The sequence below is a fragment of the Ovis aries genome, chromosome 7, assembly GCF_016772045.2.
Source record: "Ovis aries strain OAR_USU_Benz2616 breed Rambouillet chromosome 7, ARS-UI_Ramb_v3.0, whole genome shotgun sequence".
Classification (NCBI taxonomy): Eukaryota; Metazoa; Chordata; class Mammalia; order Artiodactyla; family Bovidae; genus Ovis; species Ovis aries.
In genome coordinates, this window is record NC_056060.1 from 43485731 (window position 1) to 43511587 (window position 25857).

Sequence of the window (25857 nt, forward strand, 5' to 3'; positions counted from 1 at the left end):
CTGTTCCCTATGATACTTAGCCCTCAGGCTGTAGAAACGTGTTGGGTGGAAGGGGTGAGACTGCAAGGCCAGACCAAGTTTAGCGAAGATGGAGCACTGTGAGAAGGCAAGCCCCTCTAGCCTGGCCTATGAGAAGGGGGCCCTGGAACAGAGTTTGGAGGACTGGTGATGCCCTCATCAACCACCAACTATCCTCTGCTTCCATGAGGCCCTGGAGCCAGTCTCCACATCAACAAACAGGCTTGTGGTAGAGAAGTTCCATAAAAAGGGATTTATTGCCAAACTCTCAAGAAAGGCGCTTCATAAGCAGAAGACATGGAATGCCACCCTCCTCCAGGAGGCCAGCCAGGCAGTCCCTGCATATCCCGGATCCTCCTCCCCTCCCCTGGAAGCTGACGTCCCCCGTGCGTCCAGGCTGCCAAGGCACAGGCACCCCGTAGGAACCAATGGCATCAAGCCACTGAGGTGACCCCGGAGCTGCTTGCTCAGCCTGGTCACTTGTCAGAGCAGGAAACTGAGGCTCTAGTCCCAGGAAGGAGGTGATCTGGTGAATGCCTCACCCAGCCCAGGTGGCTGGTGAGGGAAGGCTGTTCCCCAAAGAAGACAGAAGGGGCCACGTGAAGGTGGGCCCCTGGTGACATTCTTGCTCTCATACTGGAGACATATGGAGAGATGGGTGGACCTTGATCTAATCTGATGTATGAAGAAACCTCATACAGGCTAGGTCTGGGAGCCTAGTCTGTCCAAGGAGTGTGGTTCAGGGAGGCCAATGGGGGCTCACGAGTCATGACATTGCTGCTCGCCCACACCCCTGCAGAGTCAGGCTGCAGACTGGACATGTGCCCCTCCTGATACCTGCCACTACCCTCAAGAACCAAACAGAAGCAGAGCAAAGAAGGCAGGGACCTGCACCTGCAGGCCTCAGTGGGCATGACTAGTGGCTGGGGGTGGGGCGATGGACAGGAAGGCCAAAGCACACAGCTGTGAGCTTCCCTCTCTTTCAGTAAACAAAAGTGCACTTGCAGAAACCCCTGAGCAGGCCTGTCAGAAGCTGCTCCTACTCCCACAGGCCCCAGGGAGCGGCTGCGGCCCTCAGAGCCTCCGCACCTTACAAACCCTGCCCTCAGTCCAGCCGCTGCAGCAGGACAGAGACCGGATGTGCTCTGGAGCCAGAGATGATATTGCAGGGAAGGGGTAGGGACAGGACGGACCAGGAAGGAGATAAAGCTCCTTCCATAGGGAAGCTCAGGAGGAGCAGTCCATGTGGGGCCAGAGCCACAGGAGGGGAAAGGGGAGAGGGAAGTGATTTCAGGCCCAACCGCTCCCGTCAGCATTTGAAGAAATAACTGGGGTACTGGACCTGTCTGGGTTGAGAAGAAACCAAGGAGACCCAGATATAAATCCCATCTGGAAAGCAGAGAAGTTGGGGCAGCTTCACTCCTGAACGTTGATTTATAATGAATTAAATACAGGATTTTCTGATGCTGACATCAGGTTTACCTGAACAGGAATGTGCAAGGCTGGACCCAAGCTGGTCCGGGGCAGGGAAAAGACTACGAGACCCTTCGAGTTCCTCCTCTACCCTGGAGTCCACCAAGCCCGGCTCACCAGAGGGGAAGGCCTGCAGAATAGGAAACGGGCCCAGGGAGGGGCCACACAGCTAATGGCTTTCTCACACAGATGCCTCCCACCTGCCTTCAGAGGCCCCAGCTGGGATCCAGGTCACACTCAACTGAAGGCCGAACCTCTGGTCTAGACCTGAGGCCCCAGCCACCTCTGGGAAGAGGTGGGTGGGGAGGGTCAGTTATGGCCTGAAGCTGCCTCTGCCACGAGGCTCTGCCTGGGAACATCTGGCCATGTGCTCTATTCAGAAGTCAGGAATGTAAACCATTGAGGGCGGGAAGTAGAGATGATGCCGCCCCCGGAAACCCCGAGCACTGTGCCAAGGCCCTCGGGCTGTTCGGAACAACCACACAAGCACAGACGTCCCGAGTGTGTGCTCCCAGCCCAAGCCCAGAACCGAAGGCCCAGCCAGACAGCAGCCCTGGGCGCTACCTGGCACCTCTGGCCAGGGCAGGGAGGGAAGGATCCCAGGAGTCTCTACAGGTCCTGGCCGAACCCAGACATGCCTGATGGCCCTTCTACAGCCTGAAGAAACACATTTCACGGCAGGGCTGGGCTCTGAGGGACTAAGCCAGCCAGCAGGGAAAGTCCCTGGCCCGGCAGGCCCTAGGGTGCGCTTCTCCTGTAGAGGGTCACCAGCTCCCTCCTCTTCTCCCGGAGCCCAGGTGCTTCCTGGCTCATCTCTTCCAGATCCCTGATCTCCTGCAGGACCTGGGTGGCCTGTCTCAGCTGCTCCACAGCCTGGCTGAGCAACGTCTCGGCGTTTACAGAGGCTGATTCACTGCCCAGCACCTTGTTCAACAGTTTCTCTGTCTTTTCTGAGGCCACCTTCACCTCCAGCTGAGCCCGATGCAGCTGCTCCCCAGGCTGCCACCGACGTCGGGGGCCTTCCCCCAGCAGGTCCCCCAGGGAGGAGCAGCGGGGATGGAACTGAGGTTGTGGGTCCCAGGGGGGCAGGGTGGTGGATGTCGTTGCAGCCTTTGGGGGAGTTCCTGGGGGTCCTGCAGCCTGGGATGACTGGAGGGGCTCAGGACTGTCATCCACACCATTCACTGAGACCTCTGCTGGGCCTGGAGCAGACACCTCAGAGGCCCCAGGACTCTGAGCTGGCCCAGAAGCTTCCACGCCATTCATGGACGCTTTCAGTTTCTCCGATAAGATCTTGGGCGGGGGGGTAGGGGGCTTCCCACCCTCCCTGGGCCCAGCCTCAGAAGTCTCAGCACCCGGCACCTGGGACAGTTCTGCACTCTCAGAGTCAGGGGCCTCCTCAGGGCTGGGGTTCTCCCAGCTCACCTTCAGCTTGTCAGGCAGGATCCTGTTGGGGGGCTGCTCAGAGTCACTGTCCTCCACCACTGGAGTCTCTGAGTCTTCCTGGCTTTCAGGGTGGGCCTCAGTGCTTGCTGGGGCAGGGGTAGGGGTGCTCTGCCCCACAGGGGTCTCCAATCTGTCACCAGCACTGCTGGTCTCAGGTGCTGGGGAAGGCTTGGCAGGAGGCATGGGCGGCCGCGGTGTCTCCCGGGGCTGGGCTGCATCGACATCGTCGCTAGGGGCTAACACTGGCGGCCCGCTGTTCGGAACATCGAGGTCCAGACGCAAAAGCCCATCAGATGCAGCACTGGCTACCTGCAAGGGCAGGACATGACATCAACTTGGATGACCGGCCACTGGGTCAGCTGTGCCCACCTACAAGAGTACTCAAGTCCTCTCATCCAGGCTTCCCATGCATCTGGCCTCCCATGCCGTCCATGCCCTTTGCTCTGGCTTCCAAAGCCACCTGATTAGTAGCTAAAGTGATTCTCTAATGAATCCTCTCATCTCTCTCACTTCCATAAAATACCTGGTTTTGGAATTACAGGCCAGGAAGCCAGAACCAAGGTGTCCTCTCAGGCCTCAGCCTGGCTCTTCCAGCTTGCGTAATAGGCTGCTCTTTTGAAAGGCAACTGTGCTGGCCTGGGTGGCAGGGAACATGGTTTCCAGCCCTATTTCAGCCCCCTAGTTGGCTGTAGGCCTTGGGAGGGCCCCTTCTCTGCAACCACCCACCCAGCAGGCGACAGGATCAGATCTCACACATGAGTCTCCTGCATCACCCTGCGCTCACTTGCTGTGGAGACTTCTGTCCAGCCTGCCAGCCCTCTGGGCCAGAGCTCTCCAGCCTTCCCCTGCCCAGCTGCTCAGCAGCCAGTGCCCTTTCTCCTCATGTCATCACACGTGGCCCCAGACATGGGCAGCCCGAGACCACAGCTGACCGCCAGAGGAGAACAGCTGCACCCAGCAGGCAGCTGTCCCCACCTGGCCCCAGGGGCCCACAGGGACACCCAGCAGCCCCAAGATCATGGGGACAACTCCTCGGAGGGCCTGGAGCGGGACTGGGCAGGAGGCCCCTTGCCCGAGGTCCCTCAAGGTCTTCACTCCCTTTCACACGCAAAGGGTGACCAGGCCTATACGTGTACTCAGTCACAGGACACGAGTCCCTCCCTAAATTCTTCTCAGAGGGTCCCCCTCCCCAAGGCTGGCCCTCCGCATAGCTCCCAGGCTTCCTCCCTCAGACACGCCTTTCCTCTCTGGCTGCTTCAGTCACTCCCTCTGCAGGATGTTTTCCCTCAGCTGACAGACATGAACAGGCTGTCTCATTTCAAAGGCAAACCATCCAATGAGCTAGACCCCCTTCTGTCTCCCTCCTTCTCCGCCACGGTTTCCTTCGCACCAGCACCCCCGGCTCTGCACGCCATGACAGCCCAAAGCCGACTCCTTCTCTGAGCAAATGTGCTGGAATCATCACCGTCTGCCTTTTCCCCAGTCCTGTCCCATGACCTGTGGCTGCCAACCTGGCTGATGACCCACGGTCCAGGGCCCTTCTCTCTGGATGCACCCCTCTCAGGCCTCCTCTTCCTTGGCTCCCTGTGCCCCTCATTCCTCAAAGGCAACATCTGCTGAGGTTCCTTCCTGTCCTCCAAGGTCTGAGGAAGGACTCCTCCCTTCCCCCTCCCACGCCCGAGTCTCCTGGCATGTGGGCACTCTGACAACCCTGCGTGTTCACTCTGCTTCCCTGAGCCCTGAATTCAGTCACAAGCCCAGGTGGCTCTTGCTGCCCAGTGTCTCTCCCACTGGCCCCTCCCTTTTCACCCCTCCTGGACCCTGTAGGCCGTACCTCTGCCTCTATTTCCTGGCCCCCTGGCTTTCCCTGCATCAACCCAACCCATACTACCCAGGGCCTCCAAACTGACATCTGGAACACACCCTTCCATCCATCCTGCCCCCAAACCCTGCTTTCAAGACCTCCACAATTCCGCCCCCCAACCCCGCCTTCCCACACCATCTCCCAGTCAAAGGGACAGAGCACATCTTAAACTCCCCTGCTGGGGCCTCAAACTCACACCATTCCTTATACTCAGGACCTCCCTCACTCCAAGTCTCCCTACTGAAACCCTTCCTGTGCTTCAAGGGTCAGCTCAGCCTGATGCCAAGAGTGCTTAGGAACAAGGTAGCCCCCTAGCCCGCTGCCACCTAAGCAGCTGCAGTCCCAGGCTCAACTGACCCCCAACCCTTCCAAGCTGAGGGCAAGGCCTTACCTCCTTCAGGTGGACTCTCGTAGGGGGCCGGCGCCGCTGGTCCCTACGTACGCGGTCCCGTGTCACATGCTCCAGGACACAGCTCTTGTCCACCTTGACCTAAGAACGAGGAAACCGTGTCAGTCCCCACCCAGCCTTGGGGACGGGAAGAAATGGCCAGGTGTGATCTGACCCAGAGGTGGGGTCTGCACCTCCCCCTTGCTTGACAGGGTCCGGTGCCCCACACTGTCTCTCTGAGGCCTCTCCCTGCATCCAGGTCTCTGCTTTTCCACCCGTCTCTACATGGCCTTTGTCGTCCCTCTGCAACCTAAGGCTCGCCCTCTTCTGCAGCTACCCTCTGTGCCTCAGTCTTTCTGCCCAAAAGCAGGCCATCAGCCCTCACTTCTCAGTCCACTGCAAGTATATAAGCAGCTCTGTGGCTGTTTTTGTGCCTAGCCGGGGGGAGTGGGGAGGAGACAGCCCATGATCCCCTAGTACCTGGCTTCCAGAAAAGGCCTTCCTTGGCCCCAGTCACTCTCCCAGGACCCCTGAGGATCCTGAAAGAAAAGCTTAAGAAAGACCAGGGGCTCTACTCCCCCTGGGGCGGGAAGCCTGGAGGGCACCCTCTCTGCGGGTGAGGAATGTGGGCAAGGAGTATCCAGGAAGCCACAGTGAGTCATGTGGGAAATCCAGACTGAATCCCAGTGCAGCTGGTCCCTGTGATGGGGGGTGTTCTAAGACTCTTCTCCCCTGAGGTGAGACTCAGGCCCACCTGGGGGTCTTTGCAGTGGAGCAGCTGGTCCTGCTCCATCAAGGCTGTCGGCTGACACCATGCTCCTGTGGCCTCCAACATCCTCTCCCATGCAACGGGGACACTCTACCAAACTAGTGAAGGGCTGAATATGACACAGTCACATAAGACGTGACCTGGGAGCCATGGCTGCCAGTAAGGGAACCTGGGTGTTAAGAGGGAACTTGCCTGGGAGAATTCGTCCCCATCAACCTCAGTCTTCTGCAACCCAAGGGGTCACTCTAGGTGACCCCCTGGTCCATTAGAGCCCAAATAGCTATGAATCCACAATGTCAAAGATAAACCCTCCCTAGGAGATCTGGCCCTGTGGAACACCCTTCCTGCCCAGAGCCTGATCATGGCCCTGCTGGCATCAGGGAGAGGGGGCTGGATGGCCACTGCAGACAGGTAAGGAGGGCCTGGCCTAGAGCCAGCCAAGCTTGGACTTCACAGCCCAAAGTGAAGAGTAAGCTGTCAGGCTCTCAGCTCACCCCAGACCTCTCTGCCCTGGGCCCACCTGCTGTTACGGCTGGATCTGGGTTGGAAAGGAAGCATGGTTGCAACCATTTAAATTCTACCCATGTTTTAATTTAAAAATACGTACTTAAATTTCCTTACACCTCAGTTTCCTCATCTGCAATATGGGAACACAGACATTTACTTTGAAGTGTGTTGTGAGGATTAAATGAGGTAACAACAGCAGGTGCCCCAGTGTTTGTAGCAGCGACATAATCAAGGGGTTGTCTGGGGTGGGGGACAGGGTCCACTCTGAGATCACACGTGGAGGGAAAAGAGACCCAGAGGACTGCATCGCACCTCATCGAAAGCCTTGTTCTTGCCTCGGTTGATTCCTTCGTTGAGGGCTTTGATCCAGGATTCCTTCTCCTCCCCACTGGGTGCCTGGAACTTGATGTCATTGACCTGCAAAAGGCATGGGTATGATGAATGGCAGGCATTTATAAGGGTTCACACTTGGGGTCTTAGGGAAACTTACCACCACAGCCTGAAATCTACCTTCCCACAGCTGGTCAGGAGCAAACCAAAGTGACCCCCATATCAGGTCTCACATGGGGACTCCAGAGCAAGGGAGGAGACAGACCCATCCGAGAAGGGACCCTCTCCATGTATACAGCTGCCAGGGATTGGGATTCAAGTCGGCCTTGCCCAGATCTGGTCTCACCCTCTGTGACTCCCCCAGACTGCAGCCTGGCCTCTGAGATTTCTCTGTGAAGTAGGAATGTAGTCCCAGTCTACATCTGCCAGACTGAGTATGACACAGGTGACAGGCGTGAGGGGTGGCCATCAGAGAAGGCCTACGAGAACAACGGCCACCTACAGCTGCCCAGGGGCCTCACACCTAGTCCTTGCCAAGAGAAAAAGTCCCAGAGGCTCCGTTCTGGCCTTGAGTCATGGACTGAAAGAGAGAAAGGGCCTTAGGGGGCCCATTTCAGCCCCCTCATCATATAGACAAGGCTCATCAGAGAGACGGGACTTGGCCAAGGCGGCCTGAAGTAATCCCATGGCTCAGCCTCACATCCCCCCTTCACCCTACCCCAAGCCACAAGCTCCAAGCTCCTACATTAGAATCAGAGGCAGCTCAGAGAGGCCCCTCCTGGACAGGCCCCAAGGTCAGACAGGAAACAGTGGAAGGAGTGAAGCCACTCAGACCGAGGAGCTACCTTCCATGGCGGACACAGCAGGAGGGCCCCTGAGCTGGACAGACCAGCACTCACAGCTGGCTGACCCTGAACTTCAGGGAGCTGTGAAGATCAATGATGTAGCAAAGCGTTAAACGTGGAAGTGGGCACAGACAGGGTGCTCAGTCATGGGAATTGTCACCATTTCTCTCCTGCACAAAACAGTCCTAGTTTCCTTATCTGGAAAAAGGGGTGCCACTGCCTACTACAAAGCGATGCTGAGGGAACTGAACACCCTGGTGACTCAGTGGTAAAGAATCCGCCTGCCAATGCAGGTTATGCAGGTTCGATCCCCAGGTCAGGAGGACCCCCTGGAGGAGGAGATGGCAACTCACTGGGAAACCCCATGGACAGAGGAGCCTGGTTCACTACAGTCCATGGGGTCACACAAGAGATGGACAAGACTTAGCAACTAAACAACAACAAAGCCAGGGCCTGGCACATAGTGGGTACTCAGTAAGTAGTTACTGAATGAACAGCTCATCAATGAATGAGCTGGCCCTTGGTTCCCGTTTTGGGGCCTCTGCCCACTCTCCGACCTCGAGATGCCCTAGCTCTTTGTCGGGCAGGTCACCAGCTGCCCATCCCCGCCCGGGTGTTAGATCGTGCCTTCCCTCCTGCCGTTCTCCTGGTTATATAACACACGGCCCGCCTGGCCCCCTCAGCATCCTCGTTATATAACTTCTTCCTGGCTGCCTCTGAGTTCTCCTCATACAGGGCCCTGGTCCCACCCACCTCCCCATGCCAGGCACAGCCAAATGCTCATTTGCATGACCAGGGTAAATTCGATCCTGGCAGGAGATCGGCAGCTAAGTCAGAAACCCCAGGGCACCTTGGCAACTGCCTCAGCCCAGCCATCAGGGCTGCTCAGGGCTCAGGAAGAGACAGCACTGCATCAAGTTCTGAAAGGGCCCGCTCAACCCTTTGATGGGGTTTGTGAGTACGGTGGCCCCAGGCAGCCCATCAGCCCAGCTACTGCCCCTGCTTGCAGCCCCAGAGTCAGTGGGGTGGGGCCCCTGCCTGGTGCAGGACTTAGCATCCCAGACAGCTTGAGAAGCATACACTTGAACTCAGAAAAAGATGCAGCAAGAGTGGGGCAGAGAATGAGCACTGACTGAGGAGTCAACATCCGAGTTCTAGTCCCACTAACCTGCAATGAGAACTGCAAGGATCTCTTTACTAATTGGGGCCTCAATGGGACAAAAAATCCAATCACTGCACCCAACCCAAACTGTAACTCTTTCCCATTGGCCAGCCCATCTAAGCAGGCTGGGGGCAGTGTGCTGGCCCAGGGGTTCCCCAGGAGAGGGAATACGAAGTTATACAGGACCCAGCCCCACCCTAAGGAACCCAGTAATCCTGCCTGAATGAGCTAGGCATCAGAAGAGGGACAGACAGAAGGGTGATCAGAATAGGGACAGACAGAAGACCAAGAAGTTGCTCCTCTTGCCCCACCCCCACCCCACATCCTGAAGAGCCACAGGCTGCACCGATGGTCCCTCCCCAAGCCTTCCCAAGAAGCCCCAGGGCTCAGGCCCCACTAGGAGTTCAGAAGCTAACAGGACTGGACACAGAGAAGGCCCACTTGGCTGGGAAAAGGGGGAGGACAAAATGGCAGAGAGGAAAGAAGTGGGAGGGGGAGAGAGGAAAGAGGAAAGGGCCAAGCTGGCTGAAACCAGCAGGGCAGCAAGGTCCCGCAGAGGCCACCCTGCTTCCTGGCAGCGTCTGCCTGTGACCTCATGGCAGGGGTGTGGGGATGGGGAGGCAGGAGGGAGAGGGGCATGCAAGACACTGGAGTCTTTGTTTATTTGATTAGAGGGAAAAAAAGGCGGCCTCAGGACCAGACAGCCGGGGTCATGTGACCTCCTGGCCAGCCCGTGGCCTCACTGAAGACGGGAACACCCAAGGCGATAGGAGAGGAGGGTGAGGGTGCGGGGGAGCTGGGGGCAGGGGAGCGGTGCTCCGTGCAGTCCACCATGTGATCTCTGGAGAGCCCCCACTCTCTGTGTGAGCTCCTGGGGTACCAACGGTCAAGGGCCCTTGAGCTGAAACCAGGGTGGGCTGTGTTCCCGCTACCCAGCAGCCCCCACCAATCACGCCACAGCCCCAACTTGCCAACTCACTGTCCTGTTCCTAGAGTCACCCAGAGCCAACCTGAACTCCTGGCTTGACTGGGGGATGAAAGGGAGGGTGTTGGCCGAAGCAGCTGAGAATGCAGCTGCACAAACAGGCCGCTTACTTGGAAGGTGATGTCCCATCCTGAGTGGGGCCCGAACCACCTAGCCCACCATCAGCTGGTTCTCAGAGAAACGAGGTGGTCCACAGAACGGCACTGGCAGAGGACAGAGAAGACCCCTCTGCCCACATCCACAGGTGCTCACCGAGGGACACACAGACGCAGACAACCCCTGGGCCAGGCGGACACTCTCCTGCACACAGAGGTGCACACACAGGCCTCAGGCACACAGGCCAACCTTCACACACAGCGCACTCTACACGTCTCCCAAACACACACACGCACGCACACACACACACGCCAACCTTCACACAGAGCGCACTTTACACGTCTCCCAAACACACACACACACACACACACACAGGCCAACCTTCACACACAGCGCACTCTACACGTCTCCCAAACACACACACACACACACACACACACACACACACACACACACACAAATACAGCACCACTCAGAGGGCAAGTGCACCTCCAGAACAGTGTAGGGGTTCTAGGGCCTGAAAGACCAAGATATGGCTGCTCTCCCCATCTTCCTCATGGAACCCTAAGCAGCAGAAGTCAAGTGAAACCTGCCCCTGACCTTGGCACAACCCCATCCCCGGCATCAGAGCTCCATGCTTCCTTGCCCCACCTGCCACTGAGTGGGACAGAAGGTTATTGAGTCAAGCCATCATGGTCTCCCCTGGGGACATAGAGTACTGGGCTCCTGGCCCTTAAAGCTATGAAAGAATCAGAATGGCCTGGGGCAAGCCCAGACCAGGCCCGCTCCCCAGCCCCCAGCTTCTATGACTCAGCCCCTCTCTGCGAGGCTCCACATGACGAGCAGAAGCTGGGGCGAGGCACGGCCCAGCTGCAGATGGGCGCAAGCTGGCGAGCAGCACTGTGCACACCAGCCCCCAAGCTGATCTCCCTCCTGACATCTGTGAAACTCCGCCACGTGGCAACACCCACCCAGACTCCCTGCCAGAGATGAGGGGTGCAAACAGCGAACTCTGTCCACGTACACAGCCTGTCCCAGGGAATGAACCTCTCAGGCAAGAGACTTCCTCCAGCTTCCGCCAAGAAAGGACAATGCAAAAGGAGGAAGGCTGGAGCTGTGGGTCTGAGCACTGAAGCTAGGATGAAAGGTAGGAGGGGTGGCCCACCCAGGAAGGCCTGGGATGAAGGAAGGGTGTGGTTGCCTGACTGTGGCAGGGTGCCGAGGTCTGGTGGGGTGAAGACCTCATCCCTAGCCTTCCTGCCTCAGCCCCTGGCCTCCTGTGTCCAGGCGGTGGGAGGATGCCAAGGGCCCACCTCCCAAAGACTACTTTCCAACTACAGCCCCCAGGGCCTGGAAGGGGAGACGGGAGTGGAGCTCTCGGCAGAGGCCTAAACGCACCTCCTCTCAACCAGGGGCAGGGCGGCTCCAAGACATAAACAAGCCAAAGGTCCCACCACAGCAGAACCTGGGTCTGGGCCTCTGCCACATTGAACAGAGACCCGTCAGGCTTGCATCCAGGAGCCCAGACTGTTTCGAGAACCTTCCAGGGTGACCCTCCCCAGCAGACCCTGGCCTGGAGGGATATCAGCCAGCAGCGGGCTCAGCCCTACCTTGTTCCCTGGGGACCGCAGCAGGATAAATCGATGCTTCCGCTTAAGGAGGGCACGAAGGTCCTGGCACTTCTCATAGCTGCCCAGCTCCACTGTCTCTACACACTTCTGTTCATCCTGGGGAGGGAGACAGAGGAAACACAGTAAGCGCCAGATGCCCATAGACCCTCAAACACCCAGGCCTGCCCCAGAGCCTGATCCCACTCAGTGAGGGCCTCGCTTGGTCAGAGAGGGCCCTCGGGCTGCCAATCAACCACCAAGAGGTGGCATTCAGACCCGGCAAGTAGACGATGTTCAGTCCACACTGGTTGGAGGGATGTCCTCAAAGCTCTCCATCCACATAAGAAATGGGCTCTCAGCACATTTCTACCCACAAAGGTAGGTAGCAGGATTGATTCAGATATGCCTAAGGCCAAAGGAGGAAATGGGGGAAGCTGGAAGGGCTTAGGCAAGTGTGCCCGGGAGCCCGTGCAGGCCCAGAAGCCAGGCAGAGATCAGTGCAAGAGGTGGCCTGGAAGGAGGAGCAAGCTGAAAGGAAAAAAGGGCTTTCCAGGTAGGGCCACAGAGAGAAGCTGTTTGGGGCTATACGACCTGACTTCACCACAGTGATCCGAAGTTGACTTCCCCACTGGGCATCTTCCTCCTCTGACCCTTCACCTGGGGTGAGAGGCCACTCTCTGTGGCCAGCACAACAGACAGGGCAAGAGTTCCTTCAAGAGCATCCCAAGCCTGCCACCGTGAGGATTCATCACTAGTAGAGCTGGTGGCCAGGACAGTGACCAGTCTCTTCTCAGCCACCTCTGGACACTGCCTGGGCCACCTTCCCTCATGCCAGCCCTGGCTCTTGAGTGTATTCTCCTCCTGGGCTCCACCCCCCAGGTGCCTCTCCAGCAAGTGTGGGAGATGCTCCTCCCTCAGTGGTGGTCAGCTGCTTCCTCTTCTGGGGAAGACCAGGCTGAAACAGCTTCCTCAGCGTGTCACACTCTCCCCCTGGAGACTCCAGGGAAGTAGTTGCATGCCCTGGGAGACTGGCTGGCAAGTGAAGTCAACTCTTGCTGTTGACACCATGCAGACCCAGCAAGAGCATCCAACCAGGGACCACCTCAGGGCTCCTCAGTTTTGGGTGGAATATCTGGGAGGGAGGCAGTTGACTTGATTCTTTGAAGAGGAAATACCCCAATTTCCCTCCATGATAATTCTCACCTACTAAGAAACCCTGACACTTAGCAAGCTCTTTTGCTTCCCTGATTTTCCAGAGTCCCTCAAGCACCCTGAAATCCTAGAATCCCAGGATTTGCCTCATTTTATAGAGAAAAAGACCCACTCCAGTGTTCTTGCCTGGAGAATCCCAGGGACGGGGGAGCCTGGTGGGCTGCTGTCTATGGGGTCGCACAGAGTCGGACACGACTGAAGCGATTTAGCAGCAGCAGCAGCAGCACAGAAAAAAAGAATGAGACCTGGAGGCAAAGGGAACTGCCCTAGGCCACAGACCCAAATATGGGCTTCCTCGGTGGCTCAGCAGTAAAGAATCCACCTGCAGTGCAGGAGACACAGGAAATGCGGGTGTGACCTTGGGTCAGGAAAATCCTCTAGAAGAGGACATGGCAACCCACTCCAGTATTCTTGCCAGCAAAATCCCATGGACTGAGGAGCCTGGCAGGTGACAATCCGTAGGGTCACAAAAGAGTCGGACATGACTAAGCAACTGAGCATACATAGACCCAAACGTAGGAGCAGCGCCAAATGGAAACACACATCCTCTGACTCCCAGGCCAGAGCCCTTGTAGCACACCACACTCCTTCCAGCCAGAGCCAGAGACTGGACAGTGGCCCTAGCAGCAGGCTGCTCTGCACCAGTGGTCCTCCAGGTGTGGTACCTGGGCCAGCAGCAGTCGCATCACCTGGGGACTTGTCAGAAATGCTCATCTTCAAGCCCCCACCCTATTGAATCATAATCTTGGGGGAAGGGGTCAGCAATCTGAGTTTTAACAAGCCCTCCAGGTGATTCTGATGTTTGCAAAAGCTTGCAAACCTCTACCCTACACCAGAGATTCTCAACCTTGGTGGCACCTGTGTGCTTTAAAAATCCCCATCCCAGGCAACATCCCAGACCAATTACATTAGGATCCCTGGAGGACAGAGCCCAGATGTTAGTATTTTCCAAAGCAGGTGACTGTACAGCTATGGTTTGTAACCACTGACCTACTCTCTTCAGCCCCTCAGGGAAAGGGCAATAGGTAGCCAGGGTGACCTGTCTCTCCCATCTAGATTCAAACAAGTATCTTTTCCCATTCCTGCCTCCATGCACCTCTTTCTGATCCTTAGTCTTCAATCCATTGCAGGTGTCTGCACTCAACACAAGGCTGGTAAAATCCACCTGCTCCAGGAAGCCGCCCTGCTCTCCCACACAAGCCTGAGCCTCAGTGCTCTCTCTCCTCTGACACTCCCCATCTGCAGGCATCTTACTAGGTGCTAGGGACACGCTGTCATGGGGAAGGAGCCACCTTTCTCCACCTTTGTTGCCTATGTCTCCTTTCTGTTCCCCTGCCAGTGCCCTATAAGGAATGGCGCTCCAGAGGAAAAGTTTGCTAAACTGAATGCCTGACTCAGAGCAAGACTCCAGGTTTCTTCCCTCCGATCCCAGAGAGAGATCCTCACCTACCCTATGTACACAGGCCTCCCCCCACTGGAAAGATATCTGGCCCAAACACACCCTCCTCTGTCTGGAAACAAAAGGTCAGTCCATCTCCACCACCCAGTTCCCCATGGCTGCCTGACCTGGGTCTCCTCTCAACCTGAATCGCTGAATCATCTGGCCCTTCTGCAGCTCAGAAAAATCGGATAACCCAGCAGGCACTGGGCGGGGGCAGCACTTTTGGAATGTCAGCCTCACTGACAGCAAAGAAACAGCCAAGAGTCATTCGCACTCGCCTAGTTCCTTACATCAGAAAGGGGAATTGAACATTTCTCAATTCCCTCTCCTGTGCCAAGCTCCCCCACCCCCGAGTGCTAAGTTCTTGAAAACGCCTTGAGGTTTTTAATAGTGACTTTTTTTTAAAAGTGTGATTTAGACTTTTCGTGTTTAGGGGATGTGAAATCCTTCCTGCTTCCCAGACGTGCCCAGATGTAGAGAGGTGGCCCAGGACAAGGCTGGCAGCACCTGACGAGCTGACAGCTGGGGGCCTGTCACTCAGTTCTTATGGTAGCTGGAACTGGAGGAGGCTGTGACAGCCCCCTTTACTTATAAAAATAGCCCCCTGCAGCCACCACAGCATATCCTAATTTGGTGGCAGTGCAGAACACCTGGGGACTGTCTGCATGATTCACCCCCTTAGACTTCTCTGGCTGTTTCTCTGACACCCCAGCTCCATGAGCCTGGGGACTCAGTCAGGAAAGGTGAGGTGCATCTCAAAGGCAGCTCCTTTAAATGCCTAGATCTCTCTTGGCCTGGGACAAGGAAGAACTGACCAGGTCAGCCTGAGGCACACCAACAGGGGCTGATGGGGAACAGGCAGGATCCCCCTTCCCCTGCCCCCAGCCCAGTTCTTCTCCACATACCCATTGGTCAGAGGCACACAGAGACAGCCCTCTTACAGCCTCAACCCCAAAACACAAATAGCATTCCCAAGTAAAGACCACCTTTTCGCCTCAGGTCTTCACCCAGAACTTTATCAACACTTATTCGACACACAACTTCCACATGCTGGGCTGTCTAAATTCCAAGCCTTCCAAATGGAAAGGGGCACGAGTATGAAGTGGAAAGATGCGGGGACTGTGAGAGGCACAAGGACAGCAAAAGAGGCAACCGGGAGGTTGATGTTACAGGAGAAAGAACAGCTGAGAAGTACAGTCCGGCAGTAGGAACAGCTGGCGCACCAGGGACTGGGTCACTGAGGAGGACTGTTTAGCCAGCATCTTCTGCTGGAGCAGGCAGACAGGAATATCCAACATGTCTTAGAGCAGCGGTCCCCAGACTTTTGGTCACCAGGGAACTATTTTGTGGAAGATAATTTTTCCAAGGAGCAGGGGTGGGAGGATGGTTTTGGGGTGATTCAAGCACATTTCATTTATTGTGCACCTTATTTCTAATCTAATGCTGCCGCTGATCCGATAGAGGTACTGGTCCTTGACCTGCAGGTTGGGGACCCCTGTTTTAGAGGATTTCCATAAAAAACAAGTTTTAGAGTTTACTTGCTGGCATAGCTGGATGGAGAGCTCCCTGACTTTGGGTCTAGATCTGACCTTCTTTCACTGAGCCACTGAACAGCATCCGGCCACCCTGGGCCTCAGGATCCTCCTCTGTAGAATGTGACATGATGGCTGCTCTTCAGGGACTGTGTGAGCATCATCCAAGAAGTTGCTGTTAAGTTGCTCAGTCGTGTCTGACTCTTTGCAACCCCATGGACTGTAGCCTACCACACTTCTCCATCCATGGAATTTTCCAGGCAAGAGTACTGGAGTGGGTTGCCATTTCCTTCTCCAGGGGATCTTCCCGACCCAGGGATCGAACCCAGGTCTTCCGCATTGCAGGCAGACGCTTTACCATCTGAGCTACCAGGGAAGCCCATCGTCCAAGAGGGGTAGGCAAGATCGCCAAACAAGCATTAGAAGTAAGTCTTATTTCTACTCTCATTACTGAGTGGAGCAAGCTTCGGTTTTCTGGAAACTTCACGTAAGCGGAACCTAGCCCCGGGACAGCGAGCTGCAGAGTAGGTGGTCAGCTGAGGAGACGCACGCATCCCTACTCACATACACCTCAAAGAGCCCTCACCTGGGAGCCCTACACTCACACCTAGAGGTACCGCCCTGTACTGCACAGGCCCAGAGAAAACCAGGCACTTGCTCAAGGTTGCATAGCAGGCCCAAAGTGAAACAGGCCTTCCAGTCCTGGGTCCGGGATCTCTTTCTGGCCTGGGCTGCCCTCACTTGCCTCCCCAACGCAGAACACTCAGACTCAGGAGCAGGCCGGTCCTTACCTCATTCTCGTAGACCAGCAGCTGGGCCTGGCAGAGGAGCAGGTAGCGGTCCTTCCAGAGCCCTAGGAAGCCCCCGCTGCTCTTCTTGATCCAGCCAGCCTTGTCTGCTGTCTGAGCGCTCCGAGGCTTCTGGCCGCCCTCCTTCACTCCCTGTAACAGAGCATTCGGACACACCATGAGGGCTGCTGCCCGGAGGCCACACAGAGATGTATCCCTCTGCTGGATATCACCCCACGTGAATTTCCCCCCAATCCCTGAGGCAGTTACTCTCAATCCAGTATCAGAAATGGCAATAATAATAGCAACCACAATAATAACCGCAGGCACCTTATATTGAGTCACTGTATTATGTTTTACACAAACTGCCTCATTTAACCCATGCAACTTGCTCAAGGATGCTCCTAGGTGGTAGCATCCTCATCCACATGTCACTGCAGACTGAAGCTCCGACAGGAGAGGTGACTTACCAGAGTCACGCCACTGGGAGGACAAAATCAGAATTCACACTGGGCCTCTGACCTCGCATTCCCCTCCACCGTTCTGCTCCCCGTGTATTCATTCAACCACGTCAATACACGTGGTACTGAGCACCCACAATGTCATGGGTGCTGGAGTAGGCAGGGAAGAATAAAAATAACACATCTCTCCCCTCTCAGAGCTGGCAATGCAGGGAAGGAGGAGCTAAACAAATAAACACCAGAGGTAAACACACAAACAAGTGTGAAATGCTATGAAGCAATCAGTGAAAGTGAAGAGGAGGGAGTGAGACAGGATAGTGGGGGACCTGGTTCAGGTCAGGGTGGCATAGGACAGCCTCTCAGAGAAAAGGATGTCCAAGAAGGATCAGAAGGATGGGAGGAGGCAGGCAGGCAGAGTGGTAATCTTCCTCCTCACCCCTGCCTTTCCAGAGAGCCCTCTTGGCAGCCCCTGCATCCGGCCCCAAAGCAGGAGGTTCCACTGCCCTCACCCGCAGCCACCCCACCTGATGAGGTCTGCCTTCAACCACAGGCAGGTACAGCAGGTAAACTCAAACCCTTCTCAAGGACACAGCAGCCACCCTGGAGCCTTCAGGCCAGTCACTGACATCTCGTGTCTCTTGGTTACCCACCTGGGTAGCTGGGTGCCAGGTATATGCCTACCAGGTGGGGCCAAATTCACATTTGGTACCCAGCACCCAGTACTGTTTCTTTACACATAATGGGTGCTTGAGAAAGACCTGTGAAATGAAAATAAAAATACACCCAATTTGCTAACCACTTTGCTTCAATGACTGGTACCCACAGTGATGAGTGTGAAGGGGAGGGTGGAGGAGAAGGGGCTCAGAGCATGTAAGAATCTACAGGATGCTAGAAGGAAATCAGCACTGACTAATTTTGACTACTTTATAATTTACATAAAGCTTAAAAAAGGGGGCTCCAGTTAAAAGGAGCACATCTCTCCCCAGAGATATCCTGTGGCCACCGATGCTTTTAGAAGGACAAGTCCAGAGAGAAGAGTGGTGAGCTGTCAGGAGTGGGGCAGGGCATGGCCTCCCTGAGCTCCATCACAGCAGGGAACCCCCAGTCTGGTCCTTACTGTGGCCCCCTCCCCCACTGCGCTGCACACTCCACTGGTCAGGAGTCTGAGCTTTGGAGCCCAAGCCACGCAGACCGGAGGCAGGTCACACGATCTCTCTGAGCCTCAGTTTCTTCATTGGTGACATGGTGATATCTACAGAAGTTGCAAGGACTAAACCTCCGTGAGGCTGGGGATTTTTGTTTTGTTTACTGTTGTATCTCCAATGGCTAGACAGTATCTGGCACACAGTAGGTGCTCAATAAATGTTTGTTGCTAAATAAAAAGATACAACATATAAAGCAATGCCTGCTGCTCCTGCTGCTGCTAAGTCGCTTCAGTTGTGTCCGACTCTGTGTGACCCCAGAGACGGCAGCCCACCAGGCTCGCCCGTCCCTGGGATTCTCCAGGCAAGAACACTGGAGTGGGCTGCCATTGCCTTCTCCAATGCCTAGGACCCCCTAAACTTAGTCAATGGCAGCTGGCATTGCTACTGTTGTCACTGCCTTTCCCTCTGCCTCTCGGGGACCCTGTCCCTGGTTCAGAATTCAAGACAAGACCTATCTGGGCTCAGCTGCTGGGCCTCAATGCCCCCAGGAGCTCCAGGAATATGAGGTGCCCCCTAGAGATCTCTCCCTAACTTACAGACGCAAGAGGAATGGAGAAGTGGAGTGGTCCCAAATGGTGTTCCCGGATGGAGAATGAGGAAGTGAGAGGCTCGCTGGCAGGCTAGTTATGAGCCACCCTGATCAGGAGAAAGGACTTTGGGGCCCTTTGACAAGAAGGGGGGCTCTAGCATCCTACTATGCACCCAAAGCCCCACCCTCATCACTTGTGTTCAGCCCTATGGGCTTCGTGACCCATTGAGGCCTTCTCCACTCAGGGACCCCTGCAAGCTGGCCTAGGCCCAGGGCTGGAGGGGAAGAAGTGGGTCAAGGGAAATCCCACCTCCACATTTGACATGTCACACCCCTCCATTAGTAACTACAGCAGCTGGCCACTCCCCCCACCCCCACACCGCCTGCAGACTTAGGCTTCTCTTACACAAGACTACAGAGCAGCGGCCCAGATCTCCCACCTCTGAGCTCCAAGCTCGCCTCCTGTTTCCAGGGGCCCACCCACGACCCCATGGGATCTCACAGCCCCTCTACTTGTGACCTCTCCTGCCTGCCTCACCCACAGCCTGAGCTGTGAAAACTTCCTGCCAGCTGGAAGCTCCTGGGGGCAAGGCTGGAAGCTTGTGTCCTGATGCATTCTCTCTACAGGCAGCAGAGCAGCGCCCAGTGACTGCCATGATTGTATGAGCCAGAAGCAAGCCCAGAGCCTTCGGGGATGTGGATATCAGCATGGGGCTGAGACAAGGCACTCGGGGATGGGGGTGACAACTGAGGGACTGGAGGTGGCACAAACCCAAGCCCATGGGAGGGTCTCCTAGCCCGTAATCAGTCACAGCAGATACCAGCAGACAGGCCTGGCTGGAGGTCAGAGTCCTGCCACCCTTCACCCAGTCCCTCTCCCTGCCCCTCAGACACTCTCCCACCAGGAGGCTGGCTATCTATGCCCCAGTAAGTTTTAGTAAGCCGCCCCTCCCCTTGGTAGGGCTCAGAGGGGAGGTTCTGTCCTGCTCACCCCAGTTTCTTGGCCTTCTCTCGTCTCACTGACCAGCTGACCACTCTTCTTCCTGTTTCGCCCTCTCTTCTCCCACCCATCCTCACTCAAGCCCCTCCCCATGCCCACCGTGAGCAGCTTCTGAGGCACCCCTGGGCACCAGCCTGGCTCTGCTTTGCCTGAAAGGGGAGGGTCTTTGGGTCATTTGTTTAAAAAAAAAAAAGAAAGGAAAAGGAAAAGATACCAGGTCAGCCCAGCCCTGTGCACAGAAAGGAGCCATGCCAGGGAGAGACAGACCAGCAGAAAAGAACTTGCTGGCACCTCACATCACAGAAAGCTTAGGATAATGACCTTTGCTCTTGGATGGACTAAACCCCATGATGCTCTGACCAAACTCTGCTAAGAACCGACCATGGCAGAGCCCTGTGATGGGGCAATCAGAGAGAGGAAGCACAGGCTCTGCGTGGGGAACTTCCAGTCCAATGGGCGCAACACAGACCCCCGCACAAGGGAAATCCCCAGTCTGGGGGCTGGGTGGGAATCCTCTGCTTGAGAGGATCCCAGTCCGTTCGGAGGGCTCAAGCACCTACTCAGACGGGTACCCAGTCTTGGCTCTCTGGCAGGGTAAGGGCTTGGGGTTAGTTTGGGAAGCCCTTGCAGAAGGAAGGGTTTTGGTAGGATTGTGAGGAAGAAGACACATATCTTGGCCCAGAAAAGGACATCAAAGACCCTACATTCTCAACCCCTTCACTACAGGATGAGAAACTGCAGGCCAGAAAGAGCCAAAGATTAGCTTAAGGTCCCAAAACCCGTACTGGGACAGGCCACTGCCCTGCCACTCTCTAGACGGGTAAAGGCAAAGGAGCAGCCTGGTGCCACTGGAGGCCAAGCCAGCGAAAGGCATGACTGAGAGGAGGGGGGGCAGAACCCCAGGGCGGAGACAGGAAAGCCTGAGTCCAGTTGCAACAATAACCTCACACTGATCACTGCAGCTTTCAAAGCTTTTGCACATAAACCATCACATTTCTGGACTACCCACCTCCTTCATTTTACAGATGGGGAAACTATGGCCCTGAGAACACAGATGGACAGATGCCCAGTGCCAAGACCCACACTTCTGCACCAAACCTCAACCTGAGGAAACTACCATCCTATTATATGGAGGAAAAAGGAGCCATTTGCGAGTGAGGTGAGGAGGCCAGCCTGGGGTCATGGGGCAGAGAAGGTGACTACAATCTAAGCAGTGTTTAAGAGAAAGGAGATGGGTACTGAGGCCTGGAGAAACAAGAGGAAGTGGTGGGGAGAAGAAACGGGAGGAAAAGAGGGATGCCAAAGGAGGGGTAGAGAACAGGGAGCCCCTGGTCATGCAGGGAGGTGGTGGGCAAAGCTTTAGATACCCTAGGTACGCAGGGAGCTTTTGGCATCTGGGAGTTAGTAAATGGCAATGTTAGAGACTCAAGACCAGAGGAGTAGAGGGCCGGGTTGACCACCAGACAAGCCATTGGACGAAGAGGCCCCAGGAGAACTTCCCTTAATTGAGGGGGGTGCGGTGGCCAGAGCAGCTCGGAGATCGAGTAGTCCTGTCCCACATCCTCTGGGAGAAGAGGAGAGGAAGAAGCCCAGCCCTCACAGTAAGGGTAAGGGAGCCCCACCCCTGTCAGCAAGAAACCACAGCAAATCATAGTGGCCTGACTGTGCCCCCTATTTCCACCCACTCTGAGAGAAGGGGCTACAATCAAGACCCGGGGAGGAGACCAGGCCCAATATTTTATAAAAGAGGAAATGCAGGCTTAGAGGGGAAGTGACTTATCTACCATCCCACAGAAGTGCAGGGCCTGGCCTGAGGGAACTCGGACAGATACCCCAGCTGCTCCTGGACAGTGGTCCCAGGAAGCAGGGAGATGAGCGCGGATGGGGACACAGGCAGTCTGGTCCTCAGCTGGCCAGGGTTGCCCCAAGAGTGAAGGTTTCATCTTTCCTCCCCACCTATCCACGCAAAGACATAGCCCCTCCCCTGGGTTTGGGAGGGGCAGAAGCTGAGACCCCCTTGGGGGACCAGAAGCAAAATCCTCTAGTCTCAGCAAGCCCCTCCCTAGTTTATTCATTCCACAGTCACACATTAAGTGCTGGCAGCGTGCCTGGAAGAGGTGCTACTGAGGGAACTGAGTCTGCAAGTAAAGGGCGGGGGTCACAGAGTGCTTGACCACACTCCAGACCATGAAGGTCCTGAGGGGAATGAGGGAGGCTCAAGGACCACTGCTGGTCCAGCTGCCCAGCTCCTCCAGGGAATCAGCCCTCCAGGGATGTGAGGATGGCAGGGGCAGGGATCAGCCCTGATCAGGGCCTGACAACTAATCAGGGAAGAAGCTGGACCCACCAGGGATAAAGGACCTACAGGGATTTAGGGGAGAAAACGCAACTTCTCCAGTCCTCCAGCCACAGGGTCACAGCCTCAAGATTCCTTGAGACAAGGATTCCAGAACCCACAGGCCCACAACACACACACACACACTGTGCCCTTTTAGGATCCGACGTGGACAGCACAGGGAGTCAGTGATAACAAGGGTTCGAGCCCAGCGACTCATGCTACTTTTAGCAAGTCATCAAACTCACCGGAGTCTCAGTCTCCCCATCTGCCCAATGGGAACAACCAGCACCACCACGACCACAGTTGGTGGGAGAAGACAGAAAAAATGAAGGAGAATGGGTCTGCGATCCCTTACTCCCGCTCCTGCCTCATCTCATCGGGCCTAGGCTCTGCCTGGGGGATTGGCGTGGCCAGGGTGGGTGGGGGTGTCCGGAGACCCGCCGCAAGAGAAGGGCTGGCTGGAACAAGGGCCTGAGCCAGGGACCCCAGCCGCCGCAAGAGTCTCAAAGACCCCAGCCCAGGCCCCCCGACCGGCCCGGCCCTCACCTCCTCTTCCATGACGAGTCCGCTGAGGTCCGGCTGCTCGACCGCTCGGCCGCTCACTCCCGGCGCCGCGCGGTCTCCGATACCTCCATCAACCGCCGGCCGGGCGGCGGCTCTGCGCGTTCTGTCCCGCTGGCTGCCGGGGGCCCAAGAAACTTCGGGGGGGCGGGGCCGAGGGCGGGGAGAGGCTTCCGGGGGCCGGGGGCGGGGTCCGGGGAGGGGACTAGAGGGGCCTGAAGGCCCCGGTCTGGGCGGGAAACTAGGACCGGGGCCGGGCCGAGGGAGGAGCCTGGGCGGGGCCCGGCGGGGGCTTGGGACTTGGATGGAGGAACCCGAGCTGGAGGAAGACAGAGGGGACCGGGCGGAGAGAGGTTCCCCTGACCCGCGGAAGGACTGGGACTGGAAAGGAATAAGGGGTGCGGGGGACCGGCAGGGGGAGGGAAGAGAGGAGGGGGCTTCCGGCCAGAGGCGGAGGCGAGGGGAACAGGCGGGGTCCGAGGGCGGGGCCGGGGTGGGGCAGGACCGAGCGAGCCCCCGAGGTGCTGACTGCTTCTGCCTTTGAGATCTCCTGACCGAGTGGGCTGGGGTTGCCAGACTAGGCTAACCGGCCGGGACGGCCCAGAAATGGGGGCAATCAAGAGATTCTTTCTTTCCTCCCTGACCCTGGGGTAGTAGCAACGACCTGGTTCTCCTCCCCGGAATCTCCTGGCAGGGCGGCGCCTGGAGCTCGGATCCCAAGAGAGGCGTCTAACGGGAAGACCTGGGGCTGGGAGTCTGGACTCCCGCGTCCCTTTGCGGATGGAGGTCTGCCTCTGGCTCTCAGAGCCCGATGTCCTGAGAGGGCCACAGGTCCCCAAATCAGTGTTCTCCTGCCCTCGCTGGGCATTGCTCAGAGTTGTCCACCTCTCTAATTCCTGTATCTGAGGGGTCCCCCCCACCCCCATCCAGCAGTGAATCTTGCAGCCTTGACAGCCTTGCTGGGAAGTGAAATGTAAGGATAATGGTGTTAGTTAGACCTTGTGCCCTCACTTTACACTTAGAGAAACAGAGATCTACAGAGAAAAGATGACTGGCTATATCCCAACCTCCAGCACCTTCATACATGCGCGCGCGCGCGCGCACACACACATACACACCTCTTCCCTCTTAGCTCTCGGGGTCAACCCTGCCTAATGCCTTTGCAGGAAGAATTAAGTGTGGGTGGAATCAATGGTGACCTTTGGCTCTGGCTGCCATAGCAGCAGCTGTGCCAGTTGACCCAGCTCCCTTTTCACTGCCTTCTACTGGCCCTCAGACTTCCAAGGCACTTCCAGCCAGCATGGAAAAGGGCATCCTGGAGCTCCAGGACCAAGGAGATGGAAGATGGGGTCATACTTTTTCTTCATATCTGTGCCTGGTTTCCTTCATCTAAAGGGATAAAGAAAATCCAGCTTGGGGAAACAGAGACAGTCAGTGTACATGGCAACAACCTCTTAAAGCCACCACATGGTACAAGTCCCTCAACCTGCAGAACTGTGCAGCTGGTGTACCCAATGCCTGAGGACTCAGAAGGTCCTGTATCTAGAAACTCAGGTTCCACCTGCCTGAGATCAGAGACCCTGGGGAATTCATGTGGTTGCCTAGAAGCAACTCATGGTGGGGGTGGAGTGGGAGTGAGGTCAGTTCTGAAATTCAGTCATCTCTGTTGCTACTGGGAGTGAGCCACTGATCACCACTTTGGTCTCAGTTTTTCCCCATCCAGCCTATGCTGTCCCTCTAGTTGTTGCCTCCACACTACACACATTCTTTCAACACGAATATTTTATTTGCCCTAATTATTTGTCAGGCCCCGCACTAATGGCTGGAAGATAACAGAAGGACCAAGTGTCCTTGGCCTTTATCAAGAGAGAAAGGCATGTAAACAGAGAAAACTATGTGTTAAATGTGAGGGAAAATGCATAGAGGAAGGGCACCAAAACTGAGACAGAACAGCATTCCAGGCAGAGGGAACAATGTGAGCAATGGTATGGAGGCAGGAAACAGGTATGTGTGGGTGTGGGTGTGTGGGTGTGTGGGTGTGTGGGTGTGTGGGTGTGTGGGTGTGTGTGGATGTAGGGAGACCAGACTGGAGAAGAAGACAGAGCTCCATACAGTGAGGACCATGAAGGTCATTTTAACCTCAGGGCAATGGGATGTTATTGAAAGTCTAGGGCCTTGGAAGGGATGGAGTGTGTTTTGCATCTGTGCCATTTGATCAGCAAAGTTTATTGAGTGCCTCTGAAGTGGTATGTTTTCCAATACATCATCCTGGCATTTGTCTGTCTCAAAAGAACTTAGGACACCTCCGATATCTGCTAACTGTACTAAACTCTTCACATATATTTCATTTAATCCTCACAAAAGTAGGTTCCCATCCATGAAATAGAATTTTTATCCTCATTTTACAGATCAAGAATTCAAAGCTTAGTGGCTTCTCTGGTGACTCAGTTCAGTTCAGCTCAGTCGTGTCCAGCTCTTTGCCACCCCGTGCACTGCAGCACTCCAGGCTTCCCTGTCCATCATCAACTCCCAGAGCTTGCTCAAACTCATGGCCATTGAGTTGGTGATGCCACCCAACCATCTCATCCTCTGTCATCCCCTTCTCCTCCTGCCTTCAATCTTTCCCAGCATCACGGTCTTTTCCAATGAGTCAGCTCCTCGCATCAGGTGGTCAAACTATTGGAGTTTCAGCTTCAGCATCAGTCCTCCCAATGAATATTCAGGACTGATTTCCTTTAGGATGGACTGGTTTGATATCTTTGCAGTCCAAGGGGCTCTCAAGAGTCTTCTCCCTGGTGGCTCAGTGGTAAAGAATCTGCCTGTCAATGCAGGAGACACGGGTTTGATCCCTGATCCAAGAAGATCCTACGCACCAGAGAGCAACTGAGGCTGTGCACCACAACTGTTGAGCCTGTGCTCTAGAGCCTGGGGGCCACAACTACTGAGCCCACACGTGGCAGCTACTGAAGCCTTGCGCCCTAGGGCTCCTGCTCTGCAACAAAAGAAGCCACCACAATGAGAAGCCCTCACACTGCAACTGGAGAGCAGCCCCCGCCCACAACTAGAGACAAGCCCTCATAGCAACAAAGATTCATCTCAGACAAAAAAAAAAAAAAAAATGAATCCAAAGCTAGGACCTGTTTAAGATCGCTTGACTGATAAGTGGTGGCCCGAGGATTCAAACCTCGCCTGACTCCAGAGTCTGTGCTCTCTACTAAATTATGTCTTTGTGTGCAGCATTGTGTGAGCAGGCTACTCAAAAGCCTAGGCCCTGCCTTGGAGAGGTATGAATCAGTA

General features: G+C 55.9%; 1 protein-coding gene across 1 annotated transcript; it reads right to left on the reverse strand.

The window, feature by feature from the left end:
- Positions 1-256: 256 nt before the first annotated feature.
- Positions 257-22668, reverse strand: PLEKHO2 (pleckstrin homology domain containing O2). The gene is made up of 6 exons (XM_004010530.5): positions 22546-22668; positions 16470-16619; positions 11494-11610; positions 6778-6882; positions 5193-5291; positions 257-3246 (listed from the first exon to the last, which is right to left on the reverse strand). Exons 1-6 carry the CDS (start codon positions 22555-22557, stop codon positions 2230-2232), a joined length of 1500 nt encoding a protein of 499 aa, XP_004010579.1. The 5' UTR covers positions 22558-22668; the 3' UTR covers positions 257-2229.
- Between the last annotated feature and the right edge of the window lie 3189 nt (positions 22669-25857).

Coding starts and splice junctions, on each gene's coding strand:
- PLEKHO2 (XM_004010530.5), bottom strand. Junction 11,611..16,469: donor TGCTGGTCTACGAGAATGAG/GTAAGGACCGGC, acceptor CTCCCTCCCCAG/GATGAACAGAAGTGTGTAGA. Junction 5,292..6,777: donor AGAACAAGGCTTTCGATGAG/GTGCGATGCAGT, acceptor CCTCGTTCTTAG/GTCAAGGTGGACAAGAGCTG.